Here is a 27,457-nt window from a genome sequence, read left to right on the forward strand (position 1 = left end):
AACCCAATTAGGAACAAATTCAATCACATTTGTCTCCAAAATTTATTGCCCTTGATTTTTCCTTTTTGGTCCCCCACTCCCAAATAAACGTCTAAAATCTAATTGATCCTCGGTTAAATATTCCCTCAAGGTTTCAACTGAGTACCTTTCAACCGAATAAGCCATTTCTGAAATATTGCAGATACTTCACATAGTGTCTTTTTATTTAGTTCAGCATCCCCCTCAAGATATTCATGGAGACATAGTTATTGGATTTTTTATTTTTGTATTTGTTTAATTTTCTTTCACCTGCAAAACCAAAACACATGTTTTAGAAAATGCTGCCGCACTAAGAAAAACTTAACAGTTTTGTAGACGTACGGCAGTAACGTCTACATTCCACTACAATATTCCATTACAAATCACAACATAGCCATAATCAACTCAAACTTCAAATCAATCTCTCTAATTTAAATAAACAAAACAATAATCAACCCCCCTCTCTCAACAAAAAATAACAACACTTAAGAGTCCCAAAAATCACTATATACAACACTCCGCAGACCCCTTCCCTGCCCTCCCCCTAAAAAAAATTAATTACTTTTTAACAAATGATATTTGTTTTCGACTATTTTGAACAATATTGCACTCTCAAAACTTTGGTTGTAGTTTTTGGAGGTTTAGGGGGGTCTGGCAGCAAAGAAAGGTGTAGGAGGAGTGCTGGCTGTCTTTTAGCAGCCTTTGACCCGTGAAAATAGCCCTAGAACTTTCAATTTCCTGTTGAATGAAGCCTCTCCAAAAAATTTACGACGACTTCTTCCATGGCCTTTTTGCAAATGATTATCAGTAATTTTAGTTATTCTTTTTATTTATTTTAAATAAAAGATTTGAACTAAAGAATATTTTTAGAACCTCCCCGCAACAGATCTGAGTTTTCAACTCCATCATTTTAGCAAAACAGGGTATAACTCCACAACCGTCGTTATTTCAGAAGCGTTTACATGTGTCTCAGCGATACAAAATCTGGCCCCTTAACTCTAGTAACTCAGCCTCTTGGTTTAAATTAATAAAAAAAAACTTTTTCCACAAAATAATTTTTTCAAAGAAGATTACAGTGCTCCATTAAGCCAAACAAGAGCAGAAATAAAGTCCAATAATCTTCCAAGCGCAAAACTACCACAAATCACTATCAATAAATAAGTGAAACTCAAAACGAACAGAAATTACAATAAATAGCTGAGTCAAACTCAAAACGAGCAAAAATTAGCATGAATAGGGCTGGCAACCCCCATGCCTTCTCAAGGCCAGAACATACTCTGCGCTTTACTAAAAAAAAGGACCATGGATTGTCAATTTAATTGGCATATACTAATATTTATTCCTTAAAATTTAATTTTTTTTTATTTATGAAAGTAAAATAAGTGAAAAAATTAAGACGTATTTTGTTTTCAGTAAAGAGCAAACTATGTCTTCGGTTTTTAGAAGGCATGAGGGTTGTTAGCTAATTTTTGCTAACAAACTCGTGCTAATTTTTGCTCGTTTTGAGTTTGAATCGGTTATTTATTGTAATTTCTGTTCGTTTTGAGTGTCATTTATTTATTGATAGTGATTTACTTTTCACTTTCATACCCTTAGGCATAGTTGTAATAGTAGGCGCAGTATTATTAACATATTGCCTTATGGTCAGTTGAAAATCTCTCTTATCAAGTCCTGAAAGTTTCATCTTAATACAATTGGTCATTGCTATAACATAGATGGTATGTCCTTTTGATAACCTATGTGTTCATATCCTTTTTGAAATTTTCATCTCATGCTTTTAGCCTTACAAGTGGTTGCAATAGAAGTAGCAGTAGCAGCATTAGCAAATGTAGCAGTAACAGCCGAATTATCAGTAGTGTGCACATATTGTCTTTTGGTGAGATGATCTTCCCCTTCAAGCATCCTTTGAAAGTTCTAACCTAATACCCAAGTTAATTCTTGAGATACGTTATTTTGACAATGTGCATGTACGTAGCGTCTTTTGATTTAGTTCAAATTTCCCCTCAATACACTAAATGGAGTAGTGTGGTAGTAGTAGGGGTATTACTTGTAGTGGTATTGGTAGTATCCAAATATTGCCTTTCTGATCATATCCCTTTTCATTTCCTGAATTTTCCAAATTAATACACTCAGTTATTCTTGTGTTACATCCTTATGACAATCTGTATACATAATAACGTGTTTTTACTTAGTTCAATGCTCCCCTCAGTATCCTCTGAAAGCCTCACCTGAATGCCATCCGTCTTCTTGGAAAGTGGAGTTCAAACATGCATACCATTTTCAATAGCATATACTATGCGTAAACAATGAGCGACTTGCCTAAATTACAGCCCTTGTCCTGAGGAGTGTGGGGAGGTTGACACCCCCAAAGAAACAGTTACTGGACTTTCAACAATGCTGAGCAAACTAGTTCTTTTAAAATTTCGATCGGATGTATTTTGATGAATGAAAAGCTTGGATGATTGCCCTCCATTGACTTTTAACTCTTAAAAAGGGCACTAAAACTTCCGACTTCCAATCAAATGAACTCCACACAATCCAAAGTTTATGCAACCATCCGTTCAATAAAACCTTATATGCCCCGAAGTATAACTTACAACCCTGGCCCATGGATTCGGGGGGATTGTGTCCACCCTAAAGACATTGTTGTATGAGTTTTGGACTATTGGTAACAAAATGGCTATCTCTCAATTGAAGTCGTTTCGCGAAAAGAGGATGTCAGGGAGGAGGCTAGCTGCTCTCCATTATGTTTGACTCTTAAAAGAGAACTAGAACTATACATTTCTAATAAAATGAGCCTCATCTAAAGTTCACACGACTAGCCCTTCCACAAAAGCCTTATCTGCCCCTGGAGCATAATTTACAACCCTTACCCCCAGAATCTGGGGGATACTGTCAACCCCAAAGGCCTTTTTATATGATTTTCGGACTGTTTTTGAACAAATCGCTATCTCAAAATTTTATCGGATGCGTTTGTGGAAAATATGATGTGGGAGTTGTCAGCCCCCGATCACTTTGACTCTTAAAAAAGGCACTAGAATATATGATTTCCAATCCAGTGAGTCCCCTCCAAAGTCTAGACGACCACCCTTTCCATAAAATGTTATATACCCTCAGGACATAAACCACTACCCTTGCGCTGAGGGCTGGGGGAGGGATGTCATCCTCAAAAACGTAAATTCCAGACCTTTCAACTACGCTGAACAAAATGGCGATTTCAAAATTTTAATTAGATCTGTTTTAGGAATTCATGGGTGGGTGGGCCTTTTGGTCCTAAAATCACTTTTGACTATTGAAAAGGACATTAGTCCTTTTAGTTTCCAATCGAATGAGCCTTTTTCGAAATTTCTATAACAACAAATGGCTATCTCAGAATTTCTATCATATGCATTTCGGGAAAATACGATGTGTGTAGGAGGGAGTATCCGCCCTCCGATCACTTTGAATCTTAAAAAGAGCACCAGAACTTCCGACTACCATTCCAATGAGCCCCCTCCGAAGCTTATACAACCACTCTTTCTTAAACCTTATATGTTTAAAAAGACATAAACCTTATATGTCCCCAGGGCCTAACTTACAACCCTTGCCCTGAGGGAGGGGGGATTGTCATCCTCAACATAATTTCCGAATGAGCCATTTTTATCTGTATTGAACAAAATGGCTGTCTCAAAATTTTGATTGGACGTGCTAAGTGAAATGGTGGGCGTGGGAGGGGGGTTGCTTTCCAGTCACTTATGACTATTAAAAAGGGCTAAGTTATGACTACAAAAAAATTTACAATTGAATGAACCCTCTTCTAAGTTTCAACGACAACTCCTTCGCTACAAAGTGTCATGGTCTAAAAAAAAATAAAATAAAAAAAACTTTGTGCCCATTTTGGTCTTTACTTAGCAAGCACTATTGCGCTGCCTATGAAAAAAGACAGATTTTCTATGGGTTAGCCTGTGTTGATTTGCAAAGGTTGTGAATGTGTGTTGGGGGTTAGGAAGGTTAGTTTCCACACCAGTATTAATTTTCAGCTTTCGCAGCCAAAACCCGTGAATTTAAAACTTTAAGACATACCTTAGGTTTGTCAGACAAACCTGATTTAGGAATTTGAAAGCAAATAAAGCTAAAGGTGAAATTACATTTCATTTTAGGGAAAGACATGACCTGTTTATTCTTTTTCTATTTCTTAAAAAGATTTTTCTGTAAAACTGGCATTCAAACATGAAATATTCTATACCAATGACGGCCCTAGCGCCTTTATTTTTGTAAAATGTACATTCGCAAATGTCCTTGAGTCTGTAAGAAAACTATTTTCATTTGATTAGTTTGGAAAACTTAAAAAATAAATCCAAGATGGGTAACATCACAACCTTAAAACAAGAAATTTTCAAAATAGCACAAACTGGCTTTCAGATTGAAATTGTTATAGACAGTAAAGAAAGTTGAAAGAAAAATGAAGTTTTTGTAGGTTTCAACCTTTCCAGGAAAATGTAAAAAAAAAAAAAACAATTCAACAAAAGCGTGGTTAAATCTTCTTGTCATAAAGGTAACTTTTTCTATTCGCACATAGCTTGATTTGACCGAAAGCACCCGGTCTATGATAATACTAGCCTTCTGCTATCTCTAGACCCTAACAATTATTGAATTCCAGTCCTTGAGAGATCTACCCAGCAGTTTAGTCTGAGATTTGAGCTAATACTTTAGAAACAATATTCCATTAACAGAAAAGACAAAGCAGAATTTTCTGACAACAAATCGTACATAAAATGTATGTGCATTGTAATTTAGATAAGATGGCCCGGTGTACACTATGCTCTTTATGGAAGGACTATGAACCAATGCAATTCATGGGATTCTGACACGCAAACTTAGCGCAAGCGAGAAAGGAATTAGCCTCGGCAAAAATAATTACTATTAAGGGCACGTGGTTTAACTATTAGTAGTATATCTTGTCGGCTGTGTAGAGCAGAAACATTTTAGAAAAGGGTTCAGCTTTTACATGGTCTACTGACTTTAAGTCCTCATCGCATTTTACGAAATCCTTTAATCTATTGTTCATAAATGGCTAGTTAATTTAAGTATGACGTTGCGTTTTTATATCTTTCTTTGACATTAGTCAGACTAACACAGTAGACAGTTGTAATTTCTTTGGTAGGCACGTACGTACCAATTCATTTTTGTACCGAGAGTTCGAATCGGTCCTAGGTTCAGGGAAAATAGGCGATTTGTAGGAAATCGTAAAAACCTAGAAATCGAGGAGATTGAAAAAAACCTCCACTCTGCGTACGTTTCAGTAAGTTCAGAATTTCGAAAATTTATGCAAAAGAAAATTTTTGAATTTTATTTTCATTGTTTTAGTGTCTCAGCAACACGTCGAAAATCCGTATCCAGTAATTGGCAATTGGCGTAATCAAATATGTGCTGGGAACTGAGCTTGTGCTTGCAAATTAGTTAGTTTGATCAAGATCCTTAATCGGGCCTTTCCAGCGAAGCCACTAGTGGGCAATTCTAATTTTAGGCACAAAAAGCTTTCAGAAAATTATCATGAGCTTATTTAATGAGAAAATTGAAGTTTTTAATTATAGTAAAGTTCGAGGTTAGAACTTCAAATTAAGAGGAAGTGTGTTATGTAAAAATTTGATTGTCACCCAGTGAAAACTTGCAGTAAATGCTGCACTATAATGCTAAGGTTACAAAAACTAGAAGATATTAATTTCTAATACTATCCATGCCACATAGCTATGGAACCCGTGCCCCATAGCCAGTCTTTCAACTTTTAACTCCACTTGGCAACGAACTTAAGGTTTTAAGTTTCGAGCCGTTCATAAAAAACAGCCTATCGGCCCTTCTTAAGGCCCCTTTTTCAGGTGAAACTTTTTTTTTTACTTTTTTTGTGCAAATTGCCATACTCCTGGCCCAATGTCTTTGATATGTAAATTTCCAGCCAAGCGAAAAAAAAATGTATGTACATGAGGGATCCCCGGGCCTAGGAATTTACGGAAGTGAGTTTCAATTCATTTAGGAAAAATTTTATTGACAGTTTTCAGGGGGAGGGGTGTATATATATATATATATATATATATATATATATATATATATATATATATATATATATATATATATATATATATATACATATATATATATATATATGTGTGTGTGTGTGTATGTATATATATATATATATATATCATGAAATACACATACATTATTATATTTTGAAGAGACAAATGCTATGAAGAGATGAGGGACCGAAACCCCAAAAAATGGAGTTCAAGGTACAGAAATTCAAACTTGAATAAAAGATAATTTAGATAGACACTGAGGGTAGGGTGAATTAATCTCGTTCCCTCCCTTGTTTTAGAGACATGTTTTAACATGGGTTTTGGATTAAGTTTGCGATAGGTGTGTTGAGGGTACACAGTTCCCCTCTCATTCTGGCAAAGGTAATTTTTACCAAAAACTGAATTTGTAAAATCAAATTACAACGATAAAGTGGTGAATCTTAATCTATAAAATGAAATTCTAAGAGGTGTGATAGCCCCCTTGTAGTTTAAATAACATTGAATATAATACTAAAATTAATCTTTATTTACTTTCAGCTTTAACGTAACTCTTTCGTTATGTGTGAAAAAAAAACACTTGTTTTTTTAAATTTGTTAAATTTATTTATTACTTATTAATTTTCTTTATTTCCCTCAAAAAATGAGGAGCACGCTACAATACAATATAAAGAAAAGACAAATGATCAAACACTTAAAAAAAAAGGATTTAAAGGATTTTCCTTTCTTATTACATTAAGTAGGTCAAAGGAAACAAAATAATGTCGCGAAGCACGCTCCAAAAGGGGAATTTGTCACTGGAAACTACTTCATTTTAAGGGACTTTTCAATGATTTCAAACGTATGGATAGAAAAGGGCTTTCAAATTATCATCAATACCACAGCCTATGTTAAATAGACTAGTTATATTATATATTGCCGAAGTATGCAATCGAGCGGCAGTCATGCTTTTTATGAAGCACTCCTGATAGATTTTTAACATTTTGTTTTTGCATCTTCATTCACATCCCAACTTATTTTCTGGAATTTTCAAAAATAACCTTTTTTATAATCATTGACAAAAGAAGAAGAAATATCCTTGCTACTGACCTAGAAACCACTGAGGCTTCCGCACTTTACGCTAAAGTTTAAATTACTCTGTACTGAACAAGTTTTAAGTGCAATAAATATTGTCAGTTGGTTTGTAATTCAGTTGATCAATAAGGTAATTCTATCGCCTGATGCATTTCAAAACATTAAACCTAAAAACTAAACCGTTTTGTTCTTTCGTTCATATTCATTTATAGTTTTACAACGAGAAACTATTAATTATTTTTTTGTGATATCGTGAGTGTAAAACATGAAGAAATGGCAAAATAACCCAAAACCTTATTTATAATGACTGATAAAGCTTTGAAACTAACATTACTAAAAATATTGTCGATCCTTGTCGCCAAATTAGATATAGGCAATCTAGAGGGAGCCTTAATACGACACACACAGACACAAAAATGACAGTGTATAAGACATATTTTGGTTGGATTAATCAGTATTAAATTGTAGCTTGAGTTTAGTTAATACCAACTTATAGATGACCTGGATAATAACCTTGGTGTTTGTGACCCAACTGAAAAAAAGAAACTAGGTTCTCGTTACCTGGGCAACGTGAAAATATGATGACAAATTCCTTGAAGACAGTCTAAAAATGCGCTGTTATTGCATAAAATTAATTTTATTTCTTATAACCTGCTACCCAATCACTCTTGTTACGCTGAAAACATAACCACGCTTTAAGCTACTTTGTAGTCGCTATAGAAGCTATTTTGCTAGTCACAACTAAATCCCTTACGTGGATTAGTTTAGAAACATATTTTCTACTAGCCAAGACTAGGTTAAATTTTCCTCCGTATATATTAATATTATTTGTTTTCGATTTGTTTAATGGTAAGAAGGATGTAGCTCTGTACTCATCATCAAGCTTGCCATAGGCGCACATTAGCCTACTAATAAATGTGAAATTACGTCATTGTGCTCCATTAGGGTCTGCATGCCTAATATGTTAGGCGCAATAATTTTGCATATGATGTAGTAAGAATTGTTTTCTAACTTCGCACTGTCCAAATAATTTACCCCCCCCCCCTCTAAAGTGCAAATATATAGCCCAAATTATATATTTTCCATGTATTTGTCTTGTCTGCGCTAAGCTGATGGAAACTAACGAAAAAACCGGTTCTATAACGCGTCAACGAATGAACAACTTGAACGATAGGGTGTTCATCATACAAGTACCGTAAACCCAAAGATTCCTACTCGCAATGTATCAGAAACCAATAGTCGGTAGGCCAATTAGTAAAAATACGCAACCCCTCTGAAGATGAGCAAGCTTTAATTGAATTCTCTCTCTTTGATAGAGATGGAAACGAATTTCTTTTCTCGTGAAATCTAGACTACAAACTTGTAATCACTTAGTAGGTATTAGGTATATCAATTAGTAAGTAATCACCTAGTAGGTACATCTAAACCTTCTCCCTTAAGAACGAAAGGGCTTTACAATTCTAACTTAAAGGTCACTCACCGCGATAGAGAAACAACGTTTCGACTATGAAACTTTGACGTCTGCTACTACCTACACCGTAAAGGTAATAGTGTCCTGTCTGCCGAATTTAAAACAAGCACGAGTATATTTGTGGGTAAGGTATGTGGGATTCGGAAGTTGTGCAGACCCCTGAAAATCCGACCCATTTGTTCAATGGATTTTTCCGTAACAGTATAGTAAAATGCAGTTGATCAATAAAGTCAAAACATACTGTATTTGCCAAACAAACTTACCTTATAAGTACAGGCCGATAAATGGAAAAAAATACCTGCCTACCTTTCTGCTGATAAGCTAGTGGTGAGCTGATGTTAGAGAAATCACTTGCATGCTTTTGTACTTTCTATCACATTTTGCAAATCACTGCATGATTCTGGTCTAAACCAAGGAAGAAACGCCTATCTTTCTCCAAAGTCATATGTCTACAAAATTAGTTGTAGGGGGAGATGTTGGAGAGGCCAAATATATATTTTTACCCTGCAATCATGCAAATTGAAAATCCTTGCACGTACTTGATCCAAACAAAAGCAGTATGCCCAACCTTCTACTTAAAAGTTGACAGTGTGAAGGTGGATTGTAGGGACCATGGTTCCCCCTGTGTCCTCTGATGATACACGCTAAAAATTCGTGGTCAGTTTTAGTTAATAACAAGAGCTAAGAGCTCATATGGCACTTGTGACGAGGCGAGAAGAGCTAAGAGCCAAGAGACCATATGGTATGAGCTCTAACAAAATTCTATGAATCAATAGATTGATTTAAAAAGGAAAATAAGAGGCTTAATGCCGGTCAAGATTTAAAATAAGAGCTCTGAGTCACAAAGTCCTTCTAAATATCAAAATTCATTAAGATCCGATCACCCACTCATAAGTTATAAATACCTAATTTTTTCTAATTTTTCCTCTCCCTTTTGCCCCCCAGATGGTCGAATCTGGGAAAACAACTTTATCAAGTCAAATTGTGCAGCTCCCTGATACGCCTACCAATTTTCATTGCCCTAGCACGTCCAGAAGCACCGAACTCGCCAAATCACTGAACCCCCTCCCCCCAACTCCCCCAAAGAGAGCGAATCCAGTACGATTCTTTCAATCACGTATCAAGGACATTTGTTTATTCTATCCACCAAGCTTCATCCCGATTCCTACACTCCAAGTGTTTTTCCAAGATTTCCCCCTCCAAATCCCCACAATGTCAAAAGATCTGGTCGGGATTTGAAATAAGAGCTCTGAGACATGAATTCCTTCTAAAAATCAAATTTCATTACGATCCGATCATCTATTCGTAAGATATAAATACTCCAATTTTCATGTTTTCCAAGAATTCCCCCCTTCAACTCCCCCGAATGTCACAGGATCTGGTCGGAATTTGAAATTAGAGCTTTAAAGCACAAGATCTTTCTAAATATCAAATTTCATTAAGATCTGGTCACCCTTTCGTAAGTTACAAATACCTCAATTTTCAATATTACACCCCCCCCCCCCCAATTCCACCAAAGAGAGCAGATCCGGTCCAGTTACGTCAGTCACGTATCTTAGACAGGTTTCTATTCTTCCCATCCAGTTTCATCCTGATCTCACCGCTTTAAGTATTTTCTAAAATTTCCGGTCCCCCCAACTGCCCCCCCCCCAATTACGCTTGATCCGGTTGAGATTTAAAATAAAATATCGGAGTTACGAGGTCCTTCTAAATATGAAGTTTCATGAAGATCCGATCACTCCTTCGTAAGTTAAAAATACGTCATTTTTCTTATTTTTCAGAATTACCCCCCCCCCCCCCGCAATCGAGCGGATCCGTTCCAATTATGTAAATCACGTATGCAAGACTTCTGCTTATTTTTCCAACCAAGTTTCATCCCAATCCCTCCAATCTAAGCGTTTCCCATCCTTTTAGGTTTCCCCACCCCAAACTTCCCCCAATGTCACCAGATCCGGTCAAGATTTAAAATAAGAGCTTGGAGACACGATATCTTCTAAAAATCAAATTTCATGGAGATCCAATCAACCGTTCGTAAGTTAAAAATACCTCATTTTTTCTAATTTTTCAGAATTAACCCCCCCCCCCCAACTACCCCAAAGAGAGCGGATCCGTTCTGGTTATGTCAATCATGTATCTAGGACTCGTGTTTTTTTTCCACTAAGTTTCATCCCGATCCCTCCACTCTAAGTGTTTTCCAATTTTTATGTTTCTCCCTCCCAACTCCCCCCCCCCCAATGTCACCAGATCCGGTCGGGTTTAAAATAAGAGCTCTGAGCCACGATATCCTTCTAAATATCAAATTTCATTGAGATCCGATCACCCGTTCGTAAGTTAAAAATTTTTACCTCATTTTTTTTATTTTTCAGAAATACCCCCCCCCCCAACTACCCAAAAGAGAGCGGATCCGTTCCGTTTATGTCAATCATCTATCTAGGACTTGTGTTTATTTTTCCCACCATGTTTCATCCCGATCCCTCCACTCTAAGTGTTTTCCAAGTTTTAGGTTTCCCCCTCCCAACTCCCCACCCCCATCACCAGATCCGGTCGGGATTTAAAATAAGAGCTCTAAGAGACGATATCCTTCTAAACATCAAATTTCATTGAGATTCGATCACCCGTTCGTAAGTTGAAAATACCTCATTTTTCTAATTTTTAAGAATTACCCCCCCCCCCCCAACTACCCCAAAGAGAGCAAATTAGTTCCGATTATGTCAATCATGTATCTGGGACTTGCGCTTATTTTTTCCATCAAGTTTCATCCCGAATCCCTCCACTCTAAGTGTTTTCCAAGATTTTAGGTTTCCCCCTCCTACTCCCCCCAATGTCATCAGACCCAGCCGGGATTTAAAATAAGAGCTCTGAGACACAATATCATTCCAAACATCAAATTTCATTAAGATCCAATCACCCGCTCATAAGTTAAAAATACTTCATTTTTTCTATTTTTTCCGAATTAACCGGCCCCCACCCCCCCCCCCAGATGGTCAAATCGGGAAAACGACTATTTCTAATTTAATCTGGTCGGGTCCCTGATACGCTTGCCAAATTTCATCGTCCTAGCTTACCTGGAAGTGCCTAAAGTAGCAAAACCGGGACTTTAGGTTTTCCCCCTCCAACTCCCCCCAATGTCATCAGATCCGGTCGGGATTTAAAATAAGAGCTCTGAGACACAATATCATTCCAAACATCAAATTTCATTAGGATCCAATCACCCGCTGATAAGTTAAAAATACTTCATTTTTTCTATTTTTTGCGAATTAACCGGCCCCCCACTCCCCCCCAGATGGTCAAATCGGGAAAACGACTATTTCTAATTTAATCTGGTCCGGTCCCTGATACGCTTGCCAAATTTCATCGTCCTAGATTACCTGGAAGTGCCTAAAGTAGCAAAACCGGGACCGACAGACTGACCGACAGACCGACATGCCAACATACGTGTCTTTCTGCTAAACTTTTAGCAGTGGGAGGGACGGGTCTGTCTCCAATCATACTTGGTTTCCCCGTTCATACTGACTAAAAATATTTATATGATTTCGGTTCAAAGAAGGTACAATATGCCAACCTTCCTAACAAAAGAAATGGGTAGTCAATAAGACGGATATTAGGGGTCACCTGCCCATTTTGGTCCCCTAATCATGCAGATTTCAAATCTTTGTATAAAGGTGCCACATACCCATATTTCCGCAATAAAAAATTTGCGGTGGGATAGGCGAAAGAGTTTCTAGGTCTCCTTTGTGCCTCGAATAATACATATTCAATGTAGTTTTGTGTTTCTTGCTCAAACAATGTATAACATACCTACAGTTCTGCAAAAAGCTGACAGGGAGGGGCTGACAGAGAGACGTCGGGCCTACTTTGTATGTTCAATCATATAGACTGAAAATCACTGGACGCTTTCGATTTAAGAGAGTTTCTACCTACCTATTATTCTGGTATAAAAGCTGGCAGTTGAGTAGGGCGGATTACTTTTTAAGACAACCCAGAACTTAGATCACTCAAACTCAGAGTGCACGTTTGTGATGCTATTCTTTCGCCTCATTAACAATCGAAGAAAATGAAATGCCAAACTAGACCGATATCAGAAAGAGAAAAAGCTTTTACAGTCGATGATAGACCATGGAAAGACCATAGACCCTTTCAGAACATGGAAAACGCTCCTTTTCCGATCTATTGTTTTCTGTTTAGTATTCAAGGAATATACTTCAGTAATGGCGCCAGGGAACCACCACACATCTTAAAAGCTTTTAGGTTCATTTTGCAACTGGTACCTGCTAGAACAAAGCTTTTCTCCTCGAAAGCAGAACCTCATCGAAATGAAAGCTTGTCAGAACAGTCTCGATATTCTTATCCATCACAGGCTGATAAACTCAACTTTAGTTCCCACACAGTGCGTGAGCCTAGAGTGTGTGACACACTGTATAGTCTGATTCAAGGATAAGTGAAAACCTCCTTTTGACTCTTATATACACCTTCCCCTCCCCCCAAAAGAACCTAATGGCATATTCAGCAATCTGGTTTGAGCTGAATACTGCCCATAAAAATAATAAATGGGTTACGGAAAAAGGCTTACGCCTTTCACGCAATAAATCGAAACCGACGGTATGAAAAGAAAGGAGCGTTACTCTTGCAACACAGTTAGTTTATTCTAAAGATATATTAAAGAAATACAGGGTTATTTCTGGGTCATGTAAATGTGGGACCAAGGCCGTATCTAGGGGGGTTGGGGGTTTGTTCGACTCGTAAAACGTAACAAAAATGAATATATACCTATTTTCAATACGTTTTTTAAAGTTTTTCTTTCAAAAACTCCGCAAATAAAAATTCTCTTCTAAACCCCTCCCCCCAGGAAAAAAATCCTTGATGTGACCCTGTGTGGAACCATAGTTTGTGTTAAAAGTCTCATTAATAAATATGATCCTCTTGAATAGGGAACTTTCCATTTGTAACCCTTTGATCACGCGAACTTGTATTAATGAATATTGCCAAAATTGCCAAAACAATGCTTCAGTCTAAGCTTCCCCTTAAAATGAAAAAAGTTAATGTGCTTGCTTCTTAATTTAGATCGATAGATTCATTTGAAAAACCACCCCTTGTAGTCGTTCTGATGCGTGCTTACACCTAATATCTTTGTGCGTGCGTGTGTTCATGCGATTACAATGTTAGGGGTTTGCGTGATGCGGTTAACTAAAAAGAACTGTTCCAAAGTTAATTCAGTAGTTCGCAGCTACAGAAAATGCGACCCTAAACTTTAGTCATGCGAATGAAGTAGATCCTTTAAGATCAGTTTTAATTTTCCGTGGATTCTGAGGATACTAACAAAAGTCTTGAGCTTGAAGTTTGGTGAGATAATTTTCATCAAAGCTTGAATTTTTTTAAGTTAACAAAATCAGAGCTCGTCAGACTCGTATAACTTTTATTCTGATATGACCTATATATATATATATATATATATATATATATATATATATATATATATATATATATATATATATATATATATATATATATATATATAGCAAAGAGTAAGCACATAAAACGGTGTTTCTAACCTGCTATCCATCAAGTTTAAACGCGAAAAAAAACGTCTTACGTTGTAAATAAAAATGTCGGCTCTTAGTGTTTTTTATGGATAGTACGTTCCAAATTGAAGAAACACGAAGTTGGAATTCTGATGGTTTAGTTGATAAACTTTCCTACACTGACTTGTTTTTTGGTTTTGTTTTACTTTTTTCACTGATTGCTGATATGCATAGCTAATGTTAGCAATAAATCTTCGACGAGAAATCTTTTGCATTACAAGATATTATGAAAAATGAAGATTCCCCGACAAAATGCTTCAGATGTTAGATTTATTTCGTGCAGTAATCCCTTGTTCTGAGAAACAGGAAAGTCTAAATAAATAAAAAAAAACCTTTAATGAATTTTGGAGTCTTAGATCGGGTCAATACACCCCTAAGCCTAGAGCGGTCAGACTATACTTTTTATCATTTTGAAACAAAAGGAATGGGGGACACCATTTAAATGCAAGCACAATTACAGAGGAATTCTGTCTATTTCCCAAAATGATATAAAGAAAGCCTGACACCACAAAAAAAAATAATTTCCAGTTAATCAAAAGGAAAAAAAATAGTAGACAAGGAAAATCTAAAGCATGTAAAAAAAAAATCAAGAAAAGTACAAATATCAGATTCAAAGTAATAGATTTGAGTATCCAAAGAGCCAAGGGGCTATCCACTCTGCCATCGGGTACGAGTCTCGAAGCGCTACTTGTTCTGACTCCGAATCGCATAGTTCAGACTGCATCTTCGTGCCATCCTTGAAATACTTAAAACAATGCGTGGTACGCTTTGGCTACGTGTTGTTTACGCCACCTGGTGTATACTACTTTCAAAAGCGGATAATCCCTCGTAAATATACTTTTTCGGTCACTTCGTATAGAACATATAGTCTTGAAAACTTCAGAGGGGGCTCGGAAACTGATTCCCTTTGGATTCAATTGGAATTGATTGTCAGTTAACTCGATCGAAAATTAGAAGTTTTGGCACCCTTTACGAGAATCAAAAGTAAGCAGAAGACAAACAGGTCAGTGACCTTGTCCTTTTTTGCCGTTAAGTTCCGATGACGAGTTAAGTCCTGATTTGGCGAAAAAACCAGCAAAGTGTTTACTCGATGTAAAAAAGATATTAATTCTAGAATTTTGTTCATAGTGCACGAAAAAGAGTTGAGTCCCGACTCAATGCCGATACCAGCTAAATCCTGATTCCGTGAAAAACGAGCTAAGGCCTGATTCGTAAGTCTTCGGTGTAAATTAATAAAACTAAATTCTAATTTGGTACAAAATCAAGATAAGTCCTGACTCCAATTCTTTCTACTGTAGTCTCTACTCCTATTTCGAATTTCGTTTTTTAATCAATGAAAATAATGCTTTTTGATATTAACACAAAACTAAAACGCCAAGTATCCAATAACCTAAATACCTTCTTCTGTGCATGTAATGAGATTGCAAACATACAATTACTCATACATGGTGCAAGAAATGATTTTGCCCAAAAGATAAAAAATAATTCAAAGAAATAATTTTAACTTAAGAAAGTAAAGCTGGTGATCGAGGGGTTGCTCACTCTCTCAGAAATAATGCACACCATGTTGCGCGTGTCAAGCGTGGCGGAATTGTGCAGAGCCTTTGGGAATTGTGCCAAGTGTTTTGAGGACTGTGCTAAGCATTGTGGAACTGAGTCAAGCGCGGCAGAACTTTGCGATACACGTGGCACTCCGAATTGTACACCAAGTGCATGAAGTCAGTGCCCCCTCCCTGGCGACTAATTTCAAAGGGTTCTGCTACCCATACCTTGCGACACCTTTCACACTTGTGGTCTAAAGGTAAGGTTTGCTCACCTGTTTATACTTGACCTGAGCCAATTAAAACAACCGATACGAAATGTTTTTATCGCTTTGATATGTTGTTTTTCTTAGAGATCCTGGACTAATAGCCTTGATTAGTCATACCTCAGTTAGTTCGTATAAAATTTTCCAACACGACTCTAGAGAAACAGAAATCTCAGAAATTTGGGATTAAAATACCACTTTTTAAGTTTTAAGCTCTCCTTAAAAATCTACCTTAGATGGGACCCTCCCCGTCCTTAAAAATATTGGCTGTGATTATTTACCATATCCAGACAACCTCTTAATAGTCTATCTTTGAATATATATCTGTAAATTTTCTAATCAGTCTTATTTTCAAAATTGGATACAGTTGTAAAATAAGTCAAGACACATATGCTCCTGGGCAAACATAAAATGAATTCTAAACCACAACAGCTTCGCTTATTGCGGCTAGATTTGTGGCTAGGCTGCCGTTTCTTTCTACCTTAAAAATCTTTTTTTTTCTGTCTCAGATGCATGTGTGCCATTGTAGTCGTATATTAACATGCTACCAGATTATTTTCTGCCAATTATTTCACATAATGTTAACAAGACACTTCAGTACCACTTGTGAATGCTGGTAGAATGTCATCAACAAAATAGGGATGATAAGCTTCCAACCCGTCATCGAAAAAGAAAAAAATAAAGCCGTAAATTACTTTGGTTTCTCTATAGATCTCATTGTGAGCTTTTAAACTTACACCGTCAGTGCCCCCCCCCCCCCCTGCTAGGTTTCCTTTTTTTATATTTTTTGTTGAAATTTGCAAATTAACATTCCTCACTGATCCACTCTTTTTTAACATTGATTCTCACTTACCTATCGACTGTTAATATTGCTGTTTGGCCTGAGCCGTGGAATGGTGAATCCATGGTTCAAGTCTCATCTACAGTAACAAACCACAGTGAAGGGTTAGGTTAAACTCGTAGAGGGTCACATCCAGGTTGTCAAAATAGCAAAGACGCAATATCCCAGGAACTAAAGCTAAATAAAAAGGCACTTTGTGCATCCAGATTGTGAAAACGGCGTTTGAGCAATGTTTCAGGAACAGCTAAGGGTATTACGTTGGGACTTTCAGTGCATATTGTGGGGGATGTTGAACTAAATCTAAAACACTATGTCTGTCCAAGATTATCAGGAGGGCGTATCTACCATAACTCAGGAAAATTTAAGGAAAATTAGATTGAAAATTTAGGAGAATGTCAAGGGGGATTTTGAACTAAATAAAGATTATCAAAGGCATATCAGCAATATCTCAGGAACGGCTAAGGATCTTAAGTTGAAACTTTCAGGAGAACAGCTACTAATACTAAGATTACTATTACTACTACTAATGCTGCTACTACTATTGCTACTACTACAACTACCACGGCAACTACTTACCACTGCGACTATTTGCAACTATGACTAGTTACGACTGTGACTACTTGGGACTGTGACTAATTGTGACTGAGACTGCTTGCCACTGCAACTACTTGTGACTGAGAGTAACTGCAAATGTGACTACTTCCGACTGCGACTGCTTTTGACTTCAACTGAAGCTGTTTTCGACTGCTACTACCACTGCGACTGTGACTACTACTACCTATTGCTAATATTAATACTGCTATGAAAGTAAATCTAAAGAGTTTAAGTGTGCATCCAGGTTGTCAAAATGACAAAGATGCCATAAATCAGGAAGGTACCAGGATGTTAAGATGAGACTTTCAGGGAAAGTTGAGGGGGAAGTAAAGCTAAATCAACAGACACTATGTGTATCTAGATCGTGAAAAGGGCGTCTGTGCAATATCCCAAAAAAAGCTAAGTAAGGGTATTATGTTGGGAATTTCGGGGTATATAGTTGGGGATGTTGAACTACATAAAAAGACACAATAAGCATCCAAGTTTGTCAAAAGTATGTATCTGCAATACCTGAAGAACAGCAAAGGGAATTAAGTTGAAACTTTCAGGGCATATTGAGGGGATGGTTAATTAATATTTGTCTACACTCAAAGTTGTAACATGAGAGGGGTCAGAATTCCTTCTGCCCTATATAATCTAAAAGATTATGCAGAGTTTCAATCCATTGATCGGAATAACATTCTCTATATCCGCTCATCCAAAGTACTTTAGTGCAGCTATCGTTAAAATGTGGGCAAAAATTTGTCAAGAATATAAACAAAATGCCAAAATTTTGATTCTTAAGGAGAAAAACCGGAAAAAAGATTTAAATTTGAAAACATTTTGTACAGAAAAGTTTTTGAAAGAAAAGGAAAGAGCTATATTAAACCAAAGAGGAGCAGAAATGAACTCAAATAATAATTTAAGCGTAAAACGAACCTAAATCACCAAGAGAAATAAATGAAACCAAAAACTAAAAAAAAATACAATAAATAACCAAGTCGAACTTAAAGGGAGAGAAATTACTACAAACAGGAGCAGTTCTAACACTACCAATGCCTAATAAAGACCAGAACGTCATTTGTGTTTAACTGCCAACAAAAACAAAATGCATCTTAACGCTTTCTAATTTCTAACCTATATAAGTCAAAAATTGCGGAGACTTTCAGGAATGAATATCAAAATATGTTAAACGATCAATCTACATTCATTTGTTCTTTTCATTAATCTTGGCTATTGTAATTATTTTTTTTATGTTATGACAAATAAAAAAGCACATAGCTTGAAATAGATATTATTTCAAGTGCTCATATCTGGTTCAATGTAGCTTTAAATTAATATGAAGAAAAATATTTTCTTCCTATTATTTATCACAAAGTTTTGTATTTTATTTGAAGTATTTTCCAAATCTTGATGATGCTGAAGAAATGAGGAAGGCGAATATTCCACTATCAACACTGAACATGTCTGATACGTTTTATTGAACTTGTCTGGATGAATATTTTTATCGAAACTAATACGAGAAAAAATCCCTGTAAAAAGTCACAAGCGATAGAATCGGTAGGTTTTATAATGACATTAGCCTAAAATTCCAAATGCTTATTTAAAGCCACGTCATAACAGTGAAAATATGCAATAAAATCACCAAATTTAGACAGTTGATATAGGAAAGGTTTTAATGTCTGTTAAAGACCTCCTATAAAAGTCATTGTCTCATTACCATAGAATTCTTTTCATTTTGATTCACACCTCAAAGCGTTGCTGGCAAGCCCTAATCCCGCCTCCAAATTTTAATTGAGTTCAAAGGAGAAATTATAAAGTTGGTCCTTTTAATATTGCTTATATATAAGTATTATTTATAGCCTATTGTGGCATAGATAGCTATCGGCCAAAAGCTCAAAAAAGGACCGCCTTAAAATGCAGTAACCGCCGCGGCGTAAATACGCTGGGAAGATTAATTGCCTTTTGATGTTAGCTTTTATTTGAGCTTATGCTATTACGACCAAAGAGATGTAAATTTTTTTGAAAATTGTTTTGTTTAATTTATGCTTCACCAAGAAAGATTACGGAAAATTGCCTTCAAGAATGCACATTGCTAGCAAAAAATAATTGAAACCAATTCAGGTAAACGTTATTGTAGAAAAGAGTGAGACGCATAGTTAATTGGGAATGAAACAAGCGTATTGACTCACATTCAAGACTCGGGTATTTTACCCAAAGCCTAGGTCTAGCCTACTTGATATGGAGGACCCCACATAAAAAATAACAAGTTTTTGATGCATTAAAAAAAAAATATTTTTTAGTGTTTATAATTTTCTTCCTAGTCTAAAAAATATTTAAAACAAAATCCGTTACTTGTCTGTTCAATGAAACACACCCAATAAGTGAAGTTAGGTTAATCCTAATGAAATATACCAAAACATGATGGTAATATAGAAACAGAATTATGGAAACTACGATAAAGAATTATTGAAAGCAGGCCACGCAGGACGTATTATATTAAATACTTAACATAATCCGACCTCTAACCACCTCTATATTTAGTTAAATATACATACACCGCAGTTTTTCTCACTAAAAACAAGCAAATCATAACCGACCCCAGAGAGGCAAACCGGTTTCTATCAGGTCTTACGCAGCGTAATTCTTAAGTGTGTTTCGTTTAAAAGACAATTACCAAAAATCCTTACATTTTGATAAGCCCTTTATTTCTGACACAAAAAGTATGTCCAGTTTGGAGGACGCAAAGAAGGAGAGTTACACCATAAATTTGCAAGAATCTTAAAAAAAATTAACCTATGCAATACTTTAAAACCTACTTTATATTTTCTAGAGATGCCCTCCATGTAGTTTAATATCCATTGTGTTTAAATGAAGTAGCCAGAAGCAGAAACGAACAGTTTTTGGTTTCCTGTTTTCTTTCTCTTTCTCTCCCGTAGATAATGTCCTTTGGTGGTAATTGTGTTTTTGAAGCCAAGTATTCATGTAAGTGCAATATTGCTCTTATTTAGAATTTTTTTCTTTTTAACGATGCCACCGTTTATTTTCACTGTGGCGAAACCTGTTTTAAAGTTTCTATCTAGGCTACGAAATATGGTTCGAGTTTTCTTTTGTTCTATTACAAAAAAGAACGTTGGTTTTGTTCTGATCTCCAGAAGCAACTACTTTGGATAATTCCTCGCTTGTTTGCCCTTCTAGAAGGATAAGCGATGTAATGGTCTCAATTGGAGGGGGAGCTCTGCCACCTAGATTTCTTAGCCCCCTGCCTAGACTTTGAAAAATGCCTGTTTAGAAGTATTTTCATCAAAAAAGCATTTTTTGGTATTTTCATTTAAAAAAATTGAACAAAAATAATAAATTTGCCACCCCCTGGATATTCAAAAAAATTTGCCCTCTCCCCTAAATTTGTGTGAATTGATGCAACTGAAGATGCAACTCTCGATACATATTGACATCAGTTTCTGCCCATTTGCCCCTCTCCAATCCACAGTTGGTGTCGAATCAAGGTTTTGTCTCACTAAATTGCAGTACCAATACGATATTAAATGAAGGTGTAGCTCAGCGGAAGAGTACTCGACTGCAATACCATGTCAGGCCATTGATCTAAATTTCTAATATTACGGATTTTCAACTTTCTGAAAAGAAAGCGCACTGCAGAAATTAAACAGACAAGAAATTATTCCTGAGCCATTATGGTAAAATTTGCTAAATAAGTACAGTCCGGCATCAACTTCAAAGGTTTATACAATTGCAAACTTAGGTAATATTACTTCTTTTCGTTCACAATCTTCTAGCTAAGATTCTGTTTTGTCCTCTAAAAGAATATTTGCTTTTCAAAATCATAATTCTAATTTTCAGAAAACACGGGACATGTGTCTTGTTGATATATTCACAGGATACAAGTTTTATCGAGAGGATAATCTGTAGAGGTTCAGCAAAAAAAAGGCAGCCTGAAGAATTAATCATCTTTTAATTTAACTGAGAAATTAAATTACACATGAAAATAATGTGCTGCATCAAACATGACTTTACTGGTAAAATAAATCAGCGTTAAACATTTCACGCAAGATTTGGCCTCCAGTAGGATTTAGATGGTTGGATTAAGGGTCGTGATTGCTGCTTTTGTCTATTACACAAAAAGTTTTGTTCTCAAATGTTGTTAACAAAAAAATTAATCGTCAGTAAACAAGATAGAAAATTATCATCTCTAGCGTCAGCTTCCTTTTACAAAAACAATCTAGGGTTAGCTACTGTAGTCAAGCTCAGAAAATTATAGCCTGTATCATATAAAATCGCATTTTGCTGTGGTATAATCCTTCGGTAGATGATATAACCACCTGAAGCATGTGTTGGCGTCTCCTAGTCCAGACTGAAGCCGTGTCACTGAGTTGTGGTGTAACATTCATAATTGCAACATATGCATAGAACAATTATTGGCGAAGGAAGTATAATTCTTAAACTGCAACATCTACTACCAAAACATGGTTTTGCTATTAGCTAAATATGTTTGTTGATGCTGAGCCAAATTTATATCTAACACAGATTTGACAAACTACTTTATCAGCAGTAATAAGAGGATTCTAACTTGTATAAAAGAACGCGGATTTTACCGTATCAATGCACCATTTCTTCTAAAAACAAAAAGAGAGAGAAATCTCAAGATGAAGCGACTTTGTCCCTTTAGTATTCTCATTGAGGCGACTCTATTTAGCCTCTATGATGCTCAATCACAGTAGTGACAATTGTATTAATAGATATTTGCAGTTTTTGGATTTTAATTGATTTTAGGTTATTTTAGTGTTCATCTTTGTTTCTTAGCGTTTAAGACGCCTTTTTTATCATGTAGGTGAAATGTCCGCGTCGCTTTAGTTTCGTCTTTTCCTTCTACTGGCCGTAGTCGCGTTTGTTTTCTTCATCTTGAGATTTCTCTCTCTCTCTTCGTTTCGGCCAGTTTGGCTTTAGATCCTTCAACCACTTCTTCTGGAATGCTAAGCATGGGAGTAAAATAAATCAGGATATTCCAGATTCACACATTAACAAACTTCCTTTTTTTATAACTGGATAATTTCCACACTTGTTTCTATTACAGTTTAACATAAAAAATATACCTGTCACAAAAGTGATATATACATGTGATACAACTCGCTTCCCTTTTAATGTTCCAAATAGCTTATGTGACTTTTGGGCCTAGTATTAGAAACGGACCTTGTTACTCAAGGGACATCAGCTGTAGTTAATGAGGCAGTTTAGTCAACTGTAAACAGTAGTCAATATTAGTTTACTTATCATGGGTAATCGTTCTGAGATAAAGGTAGTAGCTTAGTTAATCACGGTGAAATTCATATGTAGTGAAAAATTCTTTCAGACACATTGTCGCTGATAAACATTCTTCAGATTGGGATTGAGATTTGAACCTGCTTCTCGTTGGGTTACTGCGTATTCCACGGGAGCATGGAATAAAGCCAGTTTTAGGTTCATAGACAAAGACCACAGGGTCAGGGACATGTGAGGAAATAATGGAGAAATAATTCCATGTATTTCGATTACAGAAAGGGGACTATCCATTGGATTTTAACTCCTATCTTGAAATGGACAGCAATAATAAAGAAATAATAAAGAACATAAATAATCCTAGAGTTATAACAAAATTATAGAAGAACTCTCTATATATATAAACTCAAATGTGTGTGGTTATGCTTCTTTCTCTCTGTTTGTGGGCACACACACAAAAAAAGAAGCCAAACTAGTTAAGCTAGAAAGTAAATTTTTTTTTTAGAATAATTTCAGAAGCTAGAGAATATTTTCAAGCTTATGTATACTATAGGAATGACCCAAAAAATCCAAGACAATTTTATTTTGAATTCTCGTGTTAATTATTCTTTAATTGGTTTTTAAGTGAAGGAGGCAATTATGTTGTCTTTCATTTTTTTCCTATGACAATACCAAAAAAGGGTCCTCTTCCATGAAAATACTAAAAAAGAAATTTACCAATATTTAGAGGGGGCGAAAAAATCTAGGGAGTAAATTTTTTCTGCCTCTCCAATTGGTTTCGCCGAGGAAGAAGTCATGTCTACGTAATGCACATGTCAAAGGCGTAAATACCACTTGATTGAATTAAAAGCACCATTTGTGAGGGTTAAAAGCCCGACAGCTGCTGAAGCAAAACGAGGGAAAATTTGGAAAGGTCCTAGGCCTCGAGCTCTTGACTGTACAAAATTGTTTTCCCTATTGCTGAAGGTGCTGGACAGTAATTCTCCTATCCTGGGTTTTCGTCTACTGTGATTCCAATAGCACAGTTCTCATACCGATCTGACACTGTTTTCGATTGGTTTTTCAAAATTCCCATAAAATTGTTTCGTGATAAGAGCAGTCCTAGCCGAGTGGTTAGCACACCAGACTTGAGACCCTTAGTCCGTGAGGACAGGGGTTCAAGTCCTGGTGTCGCTGATTATTTGGCTTGGACAGGGGTCAGAAGCGTGACTCTGTAGCTCAGTCAAAGTCGAGCCAGCTCTAAACGGGTACCTGGAGAAATCTGGGAAAGAAAAACAGGAAGGGTGTGTGAAGACAGAGGCTGGCCTCAAACCCCCAAGTGCACTTACTGACTGGAGGGCCATGAAAATGAAATCAGTACCGGTGGTAGGGATTGTAAAATGTAGTGCTATATTCTTTACCTTACCTCTAATAAACTTTTACCAATAAGATTAGCATAAATAACAGTTAATATTCCTGAATCAGCTTCAAACGACAATTCCTCCTCATTTGATATTTTTTTGATGCAACGTATTTTAAATTTTTGGTTACTATAGGTTGGAGTTCATTTTTACGAGGTCATATCTGACGCTGCAACCATGAGCTGGTGAAGCGAGCAGAGGAGGACGGAAAAATTTCGTGAAGAAACCTTTCTACTAGTTTTATATAGTATATGACTTTGCAATTTTTGAATGCATGAAACACCGTGAGAAGTTAAATTTGTCAAATAGCTTTAACCTCCATTTAAAGTATAAATCATAGTCAGAGAAAACAATCCAAATTTCCAACACAGCTTGGAATGTCATTTCGTAAAGGGAAACTTCAAATACGAGCGGGATATCATCGAATCATCCCATTCAAAACACTCTTTTTCGAGATTTTCTAAGTTTTTTTTTATTATTTTGAGGGGTAGAGAGGACCCCATCCCACCTGGTTCTTCCTAAAAGTTACATGAGAATGAAGATAATCTAAATAGACACAGCCAAGATATTTTCTTTGAATTTTGTGATGCTGCTTACACATTATTATTTATTTATTTTTTTTTTTTTAGCTTGAAACCGTCTACTAAGGATACAGGAGGCAAAAGTAACCCAAGTAAAAGGCATAGAGAGCGACTCAATGGTGAACTTGACATGCTTGCCTCATTGCTACCATATGAATCCTCTATATTATCTAAGCTGGATCGGTTGTCCATATTACGATTGGCTGTTAGCTACCTGAGAACTAAAGCATATTTTCAAGGTGAGGCATTTTCAAATTTTTTCGCTGAGTGTTTTTTCCACTGCAATCATTTATTCCCAAAAACTGTACAGACCATCAAAAAAGAAATACTTCGGACCCTTTTAATCATACGTTCACATTTATTGAGGTTTTTCTGAATAAGGCAGGCAAATTTTGCAAGGGGATTTCTGAGAAAACTGGCAACATTATTTATTGAAATAGTTCAAAAGATATGGAAAACATATACGGAAAAAAATATTCATTGCGAAACACTGCCACAGATAAATTAATTTGTAAATATTGTTAATTCTCGGGAGGATTTCAGGGAGAAACTCCCAAAAATTCAGTGATGTTGAAATCACAAAAGAAAAAACTCGGGAATTCAAAAATAACGTTGAACAACTGTGAGGTTATGGAAACTGTTTTTTGAGCCAGAAATGTGTATTGGTTGTGAAGTTTTTGGAGCCGTGGACAAAAATTATTGCAGATTCTTGTTGTGATTCATAGAAAAAAAAAGATTTTCCAAGTAAAAGTACAGAGCAGTGTTAAAACTCAAAATGAACAGAAATTATTCTGTTTATGAGGAGGATTGCCTCCTCATCAAACCCCCGCTCTTTACGGTTTGCAAGAGCGACTGCTAAAACACAATGGCGGTTGAAATGGAATAAAAGTATTTCCACAATGCCTCGATATTGGAGGAAGCTATTGGTTAATGTTTACTTTAAACCGTAAAACTGACAGTTCATAAGACTTTAGACGGCAATTGCTAAATAAATACTTGCAATCACCCACTAACTACATTTGTTGCATTCATAGATGGTTTCAGTATAAAGAAATATAAGAATTTGTTGCAAATAGCGGTGAAAGAGGAGGGGGCAGTACCTTTCATATATGGAATGATTTCTATTCGTTTAAATTTCAATGTTTACTTTTATTTGTCGAAGCTTTTTTATTTAATTTTAGCTTTTTTAAGAACATATAAAGGGTTATCCTAAAAATAAGGAAAGCAACTGATCCTTCAACATCTACCCTTCATGTTAAATTTTTACTTTTGCAGAATAGTGTTTCAAGAAAAAGGGCCCTCTTTGTGCATTTGCTTTCCGGAATAAAGTACAATTCTCAAAAATAAATTATCGTCTCTACAATAAAAGGGGAGCTTTCTCCCCCTCGGCGCTCATACTGAACGTTCAATCCTATACTCCTCCATACTTATATACTTCCCTTGAAGAGAGGTCAGGGGTCCGATCCTTAGTCATCTGAATGTCCATTCCGTTTAGCTGAAGCTCCGGTCATAAATAATTAAAATAAGAGCCTGGAACATTTTTGAAACCCTTTAGCGCCCCCCTTCTTTCCTATAATTGGCCAGTATCCTAATAAATGGTCAGGAACTGTGATACTCTATAGCCATTAATTTATTGGATAAATGTTTTACTATTACACTGATTCGTTTTTATGGACTACATGTGTGTTTAGAGACAAATGGTATAGCACATTCCAGTTTGACTTCTAAACAGCGACGTAATTTCGTCAAAATCCGGGAGCAAAGTTGGAGCTGATTTTCCAAAGTCAAGTGAAAATGAAAAAAATGACCGTATAAAAATGAACCGTATAGTGTCATAAGGGCAAAGGTATGCAAAAGAAAACTGATCTGTTTCTGTGGATGCTTGAATTGTGTAGGCCAATCTTAGATTTGTCTAAATTTTGAAGACACTAAATTTTGGCTGGTTGGAGGGGGATTAGCATCAGAGGACGATTGAACCCCTAATCCATAGCAAATTACGCCCCTGCTTTTAAGACAGAGAAGCGATAAAAGTACCATATCGATAGGCCTCAGAGTTTTTCCTCGATAACCTTTTCCCCCTTTTCAGGGCAAAAGTTTTGTTTGAAGGGTGAAAATGCCAGAATGTGGCACTTTCCTTTGGTTTGATTTTTTCTTTTTGTTGTTGCTTAAAAATAGAAATCTATCTTTAAATGTTTGTTCGGATGAAACCCTCTTTAATAATCCATGACTGCTGGCACACCACAATGAACCCTGGGGAAACAAAACAGACATGCATTCTAAAGTTTTTGTTAAGATCGTGTCCCTTTTTGGGAGGAGTTTAAACCACTTTTCTTAAATTGTACAAATTTTTGTTTGTTTACAACTTTTAATGAGCCAATTTTCAATTAATAGATTTTTCGTGTTTAGACTAAGTATAAATAATAAATTTTGTTGCTTTATTTATTGTAATCAAAATTACCCTTTTTAGAGGTTCTGTTTCTATTCACAAGGGTTCCTCTTTACTTATTGTTTGTCGCTACGAGCTGTTTGATCTAAGGCCCTATAAGCTGTTAGAGGGACTACTCTCCCTCTTCGAGCTCCAGTTTTGTACATTAGAGTTCAATAGTTTTATAAAAAAAACAAAAATTGAAGATAATTATCACCTCTAAAAAAATGCACCGCTTAATATTTTCTTGGGAGGAGGAGGGATCTGAAATGTCAAATATAGATCATAGGGTTATCATTTCTTTTGAGTTCTTCGAAAAAGTTGTTATTTAAAGAGATGTCCCCCATTGACGCCAGAAGTGGTTCAG

The 27,457-nt window shown here is 36.1% G+C and overlaps 1 protein-coding gene across 4 annotated transcripts in view; it reads left to right on the forward strand.

The window, feature by feature from the left end:
- Positions 1-27,457, forward strand: part of LOC136040376 (aryl hydrocarbon receptor protein 1-like) — a 158,992-nt gene that overhangs the window by 6,651 nt on the left and 124,884 nt on the right. For 3 of the 4 annotated variants that reach the window (XM_065724644.1, XM_065724652.1, XM_065724637.1), the window contains exon 2: positions 24,714-24,904. In XM_065724644.1, coding sequence (XP_065580716.1) covers positions 24,714-24,904 — 191 coding nt within the window. Of the gene's footprint in view, positions 1-13,812; positions 13,954-24,713; positions 24,905-27,457 lie in introns of those variants that run through there. The other variant, XM_065724661.1, reaches the window with a different exon arrangement.

Source organism: Artemia franciscana, chromosome 2 (assembly GCF_032884065.1).
Source record: "Artemia franciscana chromosome 2, ASM3288406v1, whole genome shotgun sequence".
NCBI lineage: Eukaryota > Metazoa > Arthropoda > Branchiopoda > Anostraca > Artemiidae > Artemia > Artemia franciscana.